Source organism: Sapajus apella, unplaced genomic scaffold, assembly GCF_009761245.1.
Source record: "Sapajus apella isolate SASKATOON/1434 unplaced genomic scaffold, GSC_monkey_1.0 scaffold4, whole genome shotgun sequence".
Taxonomy (NCBI): Eukaryota; Metazoa; Chordata; class Mammalia; order Primates; family Cebidae; genus Sapajus; species Sapajus apella.
In genome coordinates, this window is record NW_022436944.1 from 3,332,084 (window position 1) to 3,344,655 (window position 12,572).

Here is a 12,572-nt window from a genome sequence, read left to right on the forward strand (position 1 = left end):
CAAAAAAGAGAGTTCTGGACTTTCGAGGAGACCTGGATTCTCTATTGACTTTGGCTATGGTAGCCTTTGATAAATCATTTAAACATAGCATATATGTGGGAGTTCTGAGACTGAACTCCTTGAACTAGTTTTTGGGTCTGCCATTTGCTAGCTTTGTAATTTTGGATTAAGATAGTAAATTTTTTGTGTGCCTTAATTTTCTTAGATTTAAGCTGGCTTGCTATGAGGAAGAATCAAATATTACATATAAGTCTCTCACTCGTGCTCGGAATATGACACGTGATCAGGGTTAGCTTATAACTAATCTCCAAGATCCCCTCTGGCAGAAAGCTTCCAGAACCTGAGTTTCTCTGCCCTTTACGTCTGTATCACCCCTTCCTCTCTCATTTCGCAGGCTCCCTTACGCCCTCTGCCGGCCGACAGTGGCAGAACCCAGCTTTCTGGTTGCTATGGGTACCGAGGCAACGCGGTAACCAAGGAGACCAAGACGGAAACTCCCGGCAGCTCTCCGCGGCCGGCCGGCGGCGGTGACGCGAGGCTGGGGTCTCCAGGTGGGTTGGCTGGCTCGGGGATATGGTGGGAGCAGGGTCTCTGAGTCTGCGGCAGCAAGCCGGCACTAGGTGGTGCGCGGAGCGGAGTGGGCAGCGCGGCTGGAGAGGAGACTCAGTTCGGGTGCAGCTGGAGGCACAGGCCCAGCAGGTGTTTGCTGAGCCCGTGCCATTGATGACACAGTGCCAGGCCCGCAGGCAGCAGGACAGGCCCTGGCCTCGGGAGTTGAAAGCCTTTTGTATAAACAAAAGACTTCCCAGCTCAAGGTACTAATGGATAAATCAATCAAGAGTGAACCCCAGACAGTGAAATTGGGGACTTCATCAGTCCTACCCCTTCTGCAGCCCGACCCTTTCAAATACTAGCCTGTTTTATACTTTGAAGTCATTTGCACCTTAATGAAAAAATTGGCGCCCTGAGAAACTATATTTCATCCACTTTTGTAGCCTTTAATCTGCCTGCACGTTTTACATGCACCCGCTTCATTCTTGAAGTCTACTCCTCCCAAGTAAAGGCTATGGGTGCGGGGTGCCTGATTCCTGAGAAATCTGAAGATATGGAAGCTTATTTATTTATTTTTTTCCCCAAAATCAGCATACAGGGACTCAGGTATATAAGGTTCAGTTATATATATTTTACAGCTTGACTTCAAATCTAAAGTTAGCAAGGCTCATTTTAAAAAATCTAGTAAAGTTGAAGCTACACAGGATTAAAATTATACAAACTGTATGCTTATGCAAAAATAAGTCCCTCCACCTTTCTCCGATTTAGCTTATATTCTACCCAGAGGCTTGCCCTGACCTGCCATGATTTTACCAATTGTATTACAAATGAATTGTCTGAAAGTAGTTCCTTTATGTCTTTCAAGACACTTAATAATTTTTGCAATTATTTTGTTTGCTTTTTCATTTTTAGCTACTTCCTTCACTGGAGTGTACAATCAGTGAAGACTGAAATTATACCTGTCTGGTTGACCTTGTTCCTTAGTGCTTACCCTGACTCCTGGCAGGGAGAGAGTGTTCAATGTATATTTGTTGTTTGCTTATCATGGTCGGTAGAAAACACAGAAAAAAGAAAAGAAGTTTAGTTGAAGTGAGAAAGAGGATGTGTTTAATTTTTTTCCATAGGGTAGGTTGTGCAAAAAACTAAAAGCAGTAGAAAAAAATTTCATACGTAGCACATCAGTATTGGCAGTACATTATGTGTAGGCACCGTACTAATTGCTGGAGATTCAAAAGTCAATGGTAGGACTACCCTCAAATATTTGGGCTACTCAGGGAAACAAAATCTGTATAAACAAAGATGCCAAAAAAAAAAAAAAAAAAAAAAAGAAAACACATGAGGCAGCATACAATAGCAGATGAGTTTAATAAACGCGGTTTTTCTATGTGAGAAGCTTGGTTTTGGTGGAGGGAATCTTCATGATTAGAGGCAGCCTTCGAACTGGGCATTGAATAGAATACAACTTGCTGAGCAGAGAGGTAAACACTAAAGCTCATTATGTAAAAAATATGAAAACAGAGATGCTAAGGGTAAGGTAGAACCCTGATGCTCCATTTTCTTCTCTAGATGGTTTCTAAGGCTGCCCCTTTACCTGAACCATGAGCTCTCTGGAGACGTTATAAGAGCCTACAGCTTTACAGGTCACAGATCAGATACTGTTTGTTTAATATCCTGCAAATTAGAGCGGGGAGAGGATCCTTACCATTTTCTACATGGATAAACTGAAGTTCAGAGATTGGTATCACACAAAGGTCATCTGACCTTAAATCCAGTGAATTTAGGATGCGTAGGTCTTCTGACCTTAAAATCAGTACCTTTTAATATTGCTTATTATTTTTTAAATTGAAAGTACTTTAAAACAGTACAATATCCCTTGATATCTAAAGGCAAAGTTTCTCAGTTGTTCTCAAAAGAACCCCTCTATAGAGGGTAAGAAAAAAAATGGGTGACTTGGGTACTAATTAGTGCCTTGAAGCAGTATTTTATTATCAGATATGTTGTTTGGCTGAAAGATTGAATGCAACCTGAAGTTAATACCTATATTAGTCTGTTCTCACAATGCTATGAAGAAATACCCGAGACTGGGTAATTTATAAAGGAAAGGGGTTTAATTGACTCACAGTTCTGCAGGGCTGGGGAGGCCTCAGGAAACTTACAATCATGGCAGAAGGGAAAGCAAACACATCTTTCTTCACATGGTGGCAGGAAAGAGAAGGATGACAGCCAAGCAAAAGGGGATACCCCTTATAAAACCATCAGATCTCGTGAGAACTTACATGAAATTAGTGGGGGAGGAGCTGCCCCCACGATTCAGTTATCTCCCACGGGGACCCTCCCACCACATGTGGGAATTATGGGAATTACAATCAAGATGAGATTCCAGTGGGGACATAGCTAAACCATATCAATATCTGCTTTATTTTAGAGCTTTTGCTATGAGAATGTGGCATACATACATTTATTTAGTAGGACACTCCAGCACAAGATTCTATTCTAGGAATTATGTATTATTGGTTCTTGCCATAGAATTTTTTAAAGATTTATATATGTATGACAGATTTAAAGATATATATATATACACACATATATAATAATTGCAGATACAGGAAATGTTAAAAGTAAAATTTTTTAATTATTAAAAACAACTATTTTAAATTCTCATTTAACATTTATTTCCTGGGTCTCTGATTTCTAAGTGCTATGGTACTAAATACCTAAACATGTTAATTCATCCAAAGTTGCTTGCTGATTAGACCTTTTCAAAACGTTGCTACAGTAAGGAAAAATTCCTATTTATGGTTCTTAAGTTTTGTGCTTAACATGATCTGAGTCATGAGTAGAACTAACTAATCTTGGATAAGTTTTCAATTACAAAATGTGGCCCATCTTGAAAACAGTGGTTTCCCAAACCTCCCATTCTGCCAATGGTGTTCTCTTGCACCTGTTAATGCTCTGAGTTTCTAGCTGTGTAGAGCATTGTAAGTTCCTTGTTTCCATTCTGTGGCAGTAGGTTTTGATATGTGGGTTGCTTTCTCAAAGTAGGAACATGTGTAGAAGGATCACCAAACCATCATGGACAATTCTGGGTTATATTGGGTGTTATGTGTGGGGAGAAACGGGGTTGTAGACAGAAAAATGATTTAGTCTAATAAATCAGGTAACTAGAAACTTTTCCAAATCACTTAGCCAAATTTTTGGTATTTCGTTATAAAAAAATTGAATGACCAAAAGAGGCAAGGAACTATAAGGTTTGCATAATAAGGAATTTATCTGTATTCCTCGGGTTTTATTAAGTGCCTGAAATTTTGTGCTTTGCTATTCTTGTTGCTGACATTGTTATATCCTTGCTATCCCAAGAAAGGTGACTAAATTCTCTGTTGGCTTTACAAAAGGAAACAGGTAAATAGCATGACTCAGAATTATAATCTCCCCTTTTTCTTCATACAAGTAAATTGGCTTATGTAGGTGACTTGAAAAAATATGTAAATGAGAAGAAGTCTTACTAATTGCATTCAGTGAAGTGAAATCCCCCTTGAATAGGACCATTTATTGGTTAAATCACATTATCAGTAGAGCTATAAATCTGAGTTATCTCATTTTAATAAGATTTACAGATTTTCATTCATTCTTTGTATAGGTAAAATCAATCCTCATATATCAGTTTGGCTTTATATATATGTACATACACATATACTGTATCAATGTGTAAACAAAATTATAGCAATTTAGATTATTTTGATTAATCAGACAGATTAACTTTGGGGATTCTTGTTTTATCTTCTTATTTTATCTCTTTAATGATAATAACAACATTATGGAAGTTTTTGTGACAAAGTTATCAATAGTAGACAAAAGTCCAGTAGTTGGATTCCATGAATATGATCAGAAAGCAGGCCAGGCGCAGTGGCTCACACCTGTAATCCCAGAACTTTGGGAGGTTGAGGCAGGTGGATTGTAAAGTCAGGAGTTCAAGACCAGCCTGGACAATATGGTGAAACCCCGTCTCTACTAAAAATATGAACAAAATTAGCTGGACATGGTGGTGGATACCTGTAATCCCAGCTACTTGGGAGGCTGAGGCAGGAAAATTGCTTGAACCCAGAAGTCAGAGGTTGCAGTCACCAAAGACTGCACCACTCCTCCCCACCCTGGGTGAAAGAGTGAGGCTCTATCAAAAAAAAAAAAAAAAAAAAAAAAAAAAGCAATACAAACTCCATGTTACTCAGCAGGATTATTCTTGGAGGTTTTTTTAAAGGTGACTTTGGTAGCTTCTGTTTGATAAAAATGGGACAAACACTACCTACAAAAATTAGGGAGTAAAAAGCAAACCAGATCTTAGTTTTCTATTGCTGTGCTATGTTTATTCCCTTTGACACTCATTTAGCTTTGAGAAACAGGTGTTGGTGATTGAAAACTGAGTCTGAGTGAGACGCTTCCAGTAGATTCTTCCATCAAAATGCCATATGATACTGTGATTGCTTGTGTGGATTTTCTCTTGATTGTGAAGGCCTCAAGGGAAGACACTGTGGCTTGTTTGCCATCGTGACTTCAGTACTCATAATAGGGATCACAAAAGAACAGTTAAATACAAGTTTGTGGATTGAAGGTACAAATATAACTGGTCCCATGATGCAACCACTAACTTTTAAAATGTAGTGATTATTTTGTGTAATTCCATTTTGTGATCATCTTCAGAGAATAAATTTCTAGAGAATTTCCTCCAAAATGGTAAAGATCTACCCTTTCAGGTTAGATTTAAGTTTTGGAGATAGTCCAGGTAATTTGGAGGTAGATTTGAGTGAAAAAAACTGTTGCTCCTATTGCACAATCATTTTTAATTTTAAATGAGGCACAACAAAATGGATTTGTGTGTTTGTTGGTGTATAATGGATTCCTTTTTTTTTTTTTTTTTTTTCAGAAGGAGTTTTGCTCTGTTATTGAGGCTGAGTGCAGTGGCATGATCTTAGCTCACTGCAACCTCCATACTGGGTTCAAGCGATTCTCTTGCCTCAGCCTCCCAAGTAGCTGGGATTGTAAGTGTATGCCACCACGCCTGGTTAATTTTTGTATTTTTAGTAGAGACAGGGTTTCGCCATGTTGGCCAGGCTGGTCTTGAACTACTGACCTCAAGTCATCTGCCCACCTGGGTTCCCCAAAGTGCTGGGATTACAGGCGTAAGCCACCATGCCCAGCCTTAAAATGGATTCTGCCGACAGTTTCAAAAGAGGCATTCCAAAAATGTTTTTATCAGTGGTTGCATCATTGAAATATAACATAGTCTCCCAAAGGAACAACAATGAAGAACCACTTATTTGGTTATGTAGACTTTCATGTCTCAGTAGTCTTTTATTAGGCAACTCCAATTTTGGTGCTGTCCTTCCTTGAGTCCTAGAACAAAGCTTCTAGACTTATGTTTTCCCTGCTAAATCCCTATTAGACTCTTATTAGCTACAGAATAAATTCCAGATGCCCATCAACTTGGCATTAAAGCTACTCATTATTGGACCTCAGCCACTATATCTAAACTCATGTTTATTTATTTTTCTTCCATGTAACCTGCACACCAAGCAAGTGAAACTATTCATTAGCGCCCCCATTCAAGAGCTGTTCTTTCTAACAGTATGGAATGTTCATCTAATCCATATCTACCTGTAAGCCTCCTTTTTCCTTCAAAGTTTTAGTTAAATGCTAGCCAGCTGAATTCTCTTTTCCTTCACTTCCTATACTATCACATGTATAAATTTTATAGTGCTTATAATTTTTACATTGTTTTATGGCTTTTATATTTAGGGTCTTATGTGCTCTATTTGACTCCAAACCATCTGAGGTCAGAAAACAAATCTCCTTGGGCCTTGACTCCCCATCATGCCTCTTAGCACTCTACCTTGGATATGGCAGTACCTTAATAAATGTTTATTGTGGTTATGAGCACACACATTGGAACACAAATATAAGCGACATCAAATGGTGTGGGTATTTAAGTCTATGGTCACTATAATATTGACTCATATTTCTTTAAAATCTCTTAGAACTTGGAAATTTTTATTCCTGTAAAAATCTAACAGTTGTTCTTGTGATTTAGTAATTCAGCATTACAGAGTAAATTATTATAGAACCATGAATAATTGGGATACTTGGGAAACAGGGCGTTCTGAATAATTTAATTTTCTGGTTAACTCAGAGTTAAGCAGAAAATCCTTTTCGTTTCATTTCTTGTTGAAAAATTCTTTCTCAAATATGCTAATTTTTGATCTTAGCCAAAGAGCATCATTAAAATTTTCCTTGATAAATGAGGATATTAGAATGCCTTTGGGTAATTATTACATACCTTAATTTTCATTTTATATTGCCATATATGTAAAAAAAATGGTTATTGGGTTTAGATTGTGTCTCAAAGATTCTTTAAATTTCTCTCTGTACAGCCTTGTGTATTATTTTTAGATAGAACAAATACTTGATATACTTTTATAGCCTTAGCCATAGAAAGAGACAGAATATGTGCTTTAGTTTGTTTTAAAGAATGCATCCTTCACTTTTAGTTGAATATTCTCCTAGTCTTTTGCTATACAGTTGACCCTGAACAACATAGGTTTGAACGGCATGGATCCACTTATAAATATACATATTTTAATGTTAATTACACCTGTGTGCCTGTCTCTCTGGCTTCCCCTTCCATGTCCTCTACCCTTCCACCTCTGCCACTCCTGAGACAAGACCAACTCCTCTTCTCCTTCATCTTCCTTAGTCTACTCAATGTGAATACAATAAGGATGAAGCCCCTTTATCATGATTCACTTTCACTTAATAAATAGTAAATGTATTTTCTCTTTATGATTTTCTCAATAATGTTTTCTGTTATCTAGCTTTTTAAAAGAATGTAGCATATACGTGCATATAACATACATAATTATTAACTGATTATGTTATCAGTAAGGCTTCTGATGAACAATAGGCTATTAGTAAAATTTTGGGGAAATTAGAAGTTATACACAGGTTTTTGACTTTGTGTGGGAGTCATCCTCCTAATCCCCATGTTGTTCAAGGGTCAACTGTTCATAAATACTAGTAAATTTTAGTTCCATCAGACATGTTACATTTCTAACTTTGTTAGTACATAAATACTTACATAATTTATATTTAAAATACAGTCATTTCTAGGTATCCACGGGAGATTTGTTCCAGTAACTCCCTCACACCATGCAGACACCAAAATCAAAAGATGCTCAGGTTCCTTATGTAAAATGGCATAGTATATGCTATAGCCTACAAATAACCTACTGTACACTTTAAATTAGCTCTTGCTTACTTTAATACTTAATACAATGTAAATGCTGTAAATACTTGTACTGTATTTTTGGTATTATTTTCTGTTCAAATATTTTTGATTCTCTGGTTGATACGTGGCTGCAGGGGACAAGGGCTGGCAGTGTATCATAGTTTTTGTTATTTAAACTTTGATTCATCCTTTTTTCTCATAAAGTTTTAAAAGCTTTCCTGAATTACATGGAATTTTGAATTTGTAATACTGCTTTACCTCTGCCTTAATTCTTTTGTCTTTGTTATTTTTACAGAAGTGTTCACAAATCAGAATAACTTTTAGATGATATTAAGGTGTTAATCATGAACACAAAAGATTTTGTAGTTCTTCCATGGGGAAAACCTGGAAATTCTGTAAAGCTAAAATATAGGTGAGTTTTTATATATATATATTTCTTAGTAGGAATAGTTGCCAAGCTTCTGTATATTGTAATTTCGACTATATTTTTCCATGAGGCTGTTTAAAATTGAATTCAAGTTTTGTGAATTCTTATCTCCTTTTTTTTTCACATTCTTGTATTTCTATCTATAAGAATATAACTTTGAAATATTATAAATCTATAGGGTTTTAAAATGTGGATTAAAAATATTCATTCTGAAAGAACCAAAGTGACAAGTTATAAAGGTTTTAATAGGCTCATTACCTATTAAATTAATACAACAGAAAGTTGAACATATTTTTCCTGACTCCCATTCAAAGTTTAATAAGGATTATCCTGAAATTTAGGGAGACTATTAGGGTGAGATACTCCTAACCCAGGAAATAGAAAGCACTACATTCTTTAGCCCTTTGCATGAAGGACATTATGTTGAATTTACCCTTTCTAGGAGAGATCTGTCCTAGGTAACTGGGAGATGCATTCACCCAGAGCTAAACAATTACTGACATCCTGGGAATTTTATGACCTTGTAAGGGTATGGGAGAGTATAGCTCCCTGTTTCTCTTTGATGTCACCTAGAGCCACTGGAAATACTTAGGGCTTTCCTCTCAAATATCAGTAAGAGCCAGATAGCATGGGATGAGGACAGACTTTTTTTTTTCTTTTTTTTTTTTTTAAGATCAAGTATCAATTCTTGCTCTGTTCACACTGGAATGCACTGACACGATCTCGGCTCACTGCAACCTCTGCCTCTCGGGCTCAGACAATTCTCCTGCCTCATCTCCCCGAGTAGCTGGGTGCACGCCACCACACCTGGCTAATTTTTGTGTTTTTAATAGAGATGATGCTTGGCCATGTTGGCCAGGCTGGTTTCAAACTCCTGGCCTCCAGTGATCCTATCGCCTCTATCCCCAAAAGTGCTGGGGTGACAAGCGTGAGCCACTGTACCCGGCCCAGGCTATCCATTTTAATTTGAGTTTCTGAGTTTTTTGATCCAGATCAATAGTTTTGTTGTTATTCAGTATCTTCAAAGCTATTCTAATGCTCTCTTTACCTTTGAAATACTGAGTATAAAAGGAAATACTGAGTATAAATTGGAAAATGTTATACAAATATATGGCACTATTATTAGGCATAGCATGTTTTTGATGGGGAGCAGAGCTACCTAATAGCTAAGACTACCAATTTTGTTAATAGAAAAACAAAAAGGGACATGCATTATTTGATTTTAGTGTCATATTTCAAGGTCACGTGTCTATGCCGATAAACATTCAGCCAACAAACATTTATTATGTGCATTTTCTATATACTGTGTTAGGGAATGATGGCTACAAAAGTGGGTAGTCATAGTCCTGGCACTCAGAAAGCTTGCAGAGGATATGAATGAGTACAGTCACATTGACAATATCATATGAAGCATGGTGTGATGTGTACAGGCAAGGGACTAGGAGAGAACGTGGCTCAAACTGCCAGAGCAGGAGTGAGGATGTCCCCACGTTTTGAGTGAGAGATGAAGTTAGGTGGGTAGTTACTGGGTAAAACTCACGTAAAGGCACAGAGACCACATGATTTGGAGACTTCTCAGACATATCCAATTATCTAAGAAGAAAGGTGGAGAAAAAGGCAGGGTCTCGATAATAACTAACTTGTATATCGTGTTAAAGAATTTGGAAATAAGGGGGAATCACTATTCCCTGACCTATATGTCTCCCTGATCCACAAACCATTAAAAACCAGGACAGGAATACTCATGGTAATTACCATGGAGTTTCCTTTCTCACTTTTTCCTTGTTCCAAGCCTGTTAATTTGACATTGTCTTTATAGTGTCTGACATTCTGGTGTTCTCCTAGTCCCCTTGACCTCTTTCTTCTTTTCCTCTTTCTAGCCTTTTCCAAGGGCTAGAAATAAGAAGTAGTCTTATTTAAATCTATTTTCTATATTTAAATCTATGTCTTCAGAAATGCTTAAGAACTGCGAATGGAGAAAATACAGTTAGAGTTGGAGAACCAAGAGATGGAGAAGAAACTACAGTTTTGAACCTCTAGCAATGTAGTAATTAAAACAAATAAAAAATACTCTTATTTCTAGCCGTTGGATTTTTTCTGTTGGTTAGAAATTTTTCCTAATTTTCATACTGTCTGTATTGGCTCTAATATATTTAAATAGTTTAATGCATAATATTTGAAGCAACAATTTTTTTTCCATACAGGCAACATACATATTTTTGCTGAAGTGATCATTTTGGAAATCTTAAAAAATCTCTTAAGCAATAAATTAAATAAAGCTAAGGATCAACCTTAGCTTTCCCCAGAGGCCTTGCTTTTCCCTTTATGGCTTTGTGTATAATGTTGTCTTCAGGAGGAATCCTTTGTTTTGTGTGAGACCCATCGAATCCAACCTTACATAAACTTGACCATTTGGTCAGTGGGCCAGTCTTTTTCATCAGCCTTACCCTTTTCCTCTACCACAGGGGGACCTCAAAAACATCAAAAGTCTTCTAAGCAAATAAGTGATGCAATCATATTTGTGCTTTTAACTCTTCCCCTGTAAGCAGTTTGTGAAGTATGGTAGGCTGTCAAGACTTTAGGCAGGGAGACCAACTTCAGGACTCATCCTGAATTTTACCTGCAGCCCATCCCAGAATGGTCCATTTCAGGAAATAACGCCATTGCCCTCCTGACCGATCAAGTAAGAAACATGCGATTATTTTAGATAACTTCCGTGTTCCCTCTCTGGTCAGTCACGACTTCTGGTCAGTTTCCAAGTTGTTAGTTCTATTTTCTTACATTTCTCAAAAGCTCCCATTTTTCTCTCCATTGCCCCTGCTCAGTTAGACTAACCCAAATTCTCTATTATCTGGATTACTGGAATAGTCTACTAATTAGCTGTCTTGCTTCTATCCTTGCACCCTGTAATTGATTTTCTTTGATATAGTCTGAATGATCTTTCTAAATTCAAGTCTGATCAATTATCTTAAAACCCTTTAATGATCCTCATTGTTCCTATGCTATAAATCCCCATTTCTCATCATGGCTTGCAAGGCTCTTCATGATCCTGTCCACTTCAGTTTGCTTTTCTGCTGCTTTTCCTATTCTGCGCTTAATGTCTGTTCACAGAGAACGTCTAGGTCTTTGACCCAGTCATTGCTCTTTCCTACCTGTGTCCACACTCCTTTCTTTCTGGAACACTGCTCTCACCACCTCCCTTTGACTGGCTAAGTCCTTTCATCCTTTAGGTCTCAGCTCAGACTTCACCTTCTCCAGGAACTGTTCCTGCATTCACAAGGCTGGGGTATGTGCTCTTTCTTTGTGCCCAGGTAGCCCCCTGTACTTCTCCAATGAGAGCACTATTACATTGTATTTCAATTACCTTCAAGCTTATCTATTCCTCTAAATACTGGAAGCTCCATTGCATTTCATATCTTATCATCTAGCAGTTTTTGTTTGAGGTAGGAGCTACATTACTCCTTGTGGAGTAAATACAATGGAAATAAATGCCTCTCTTTCTGTATCTTAGCCAGCTTCTCTGAACCCTCTGGACAGCCCTTCCTGTCACGTCCTGTATATGTTCCTGGATTGTGTCCTCTTGGGACATATCCTTGGCCCACTTGCTTTTTGGTAATTGCTCGCTACCTCTAGAAGGATTTCCCCTTTCTGATCCTCATCATGCCTTGATTTTGTTCCATACCATGGCATGCATGGATGCCCACACTGCTTGGTTGTAGTAAAACACTAATGTAATATTGAAGGAAGAGATTTGCACTTGTAATAGCAAAAGCTAGGCAACTAGTTTTGATTAGATCTATGAAAGAAAGAGTCAGTGGCTAATGCTGATAACCAGACTTTGTAAAATGAAGAAAATGTCTTTTGTCAACAACTTGGTGAGTTTCAGATATTATAAAAATCTCTTGTACAGGAATCTCCTGTATCAAAACCATTAATAGGGGCTTTCTTCTTCTTCTTCCTTTTTTAATTTTTTTTTGAGACAGAGTTTCGCTCTTGTTACCCAGGCTGGAGTGCAGTGGCGCGATCTCGGCTCACCACAACCTCCGCCTCGTGGGTTCAAGCAATTCTCCTACCTCAGCCTCCCGAGTAGCTGGGACTACAAGCTGTGCCACCATGCCCAGCTAATTTTTGTATTTTTAGTAGAGACGGGGTTTCACCATGTTGACCAGTATGGTCTCGATCTTTTGACCTAGGATCCACCCACCTTGGCCTCCCAAAGTGCTGGGATTATAGGTGTGAGCCACCACGCCCGGCCCAGGGGCTTTCTTCTTAATAGGTCTCAAACAGGTACTGCATTTTCCTCTGCATCATATATAT

General features: G+C 37.9%; 1 protein-coding gene across 10 annotated transcripts in view; it reads left to right on the top strand.

Annotated features, from left to right (window-relative positions):
• Positions 1–432: 432 nt before the first annotated feature.
• The window catches only part of ZBBX (zinc finger B-box domain containing), a 111,837-nt gene continuing 99,697 nt past the window's right edge, over positions 433–12,572 (top strand). For 3 of the 10 annotated variants that reach the window (XM_032261358.1, XM_032261409.1, XM_032261417.1), the window contains exons 1-3: positions 436–551; positions 996–1,103; positions 8,124–8,240. In XM_032261358.1, the coding sequence (XP_032117249.1) occupies positions 8,173–8,240 (68 nt within the window). In that variant the 5' untranslated portion in view covers positions 436–551; positions 996–1,103; positions 8,124–8,172. Of the gene's footprint in view, positions 552–995; positions 1,104–5,554; positions 5,592–8,123; positions 8,241–12,572 lie in introns of those variants that run through there. The other 7 variants (XM_032261375.1, XM_032261394.1, XM_032261367.1 and 4 more) reach the window with 6 other exon arrangements.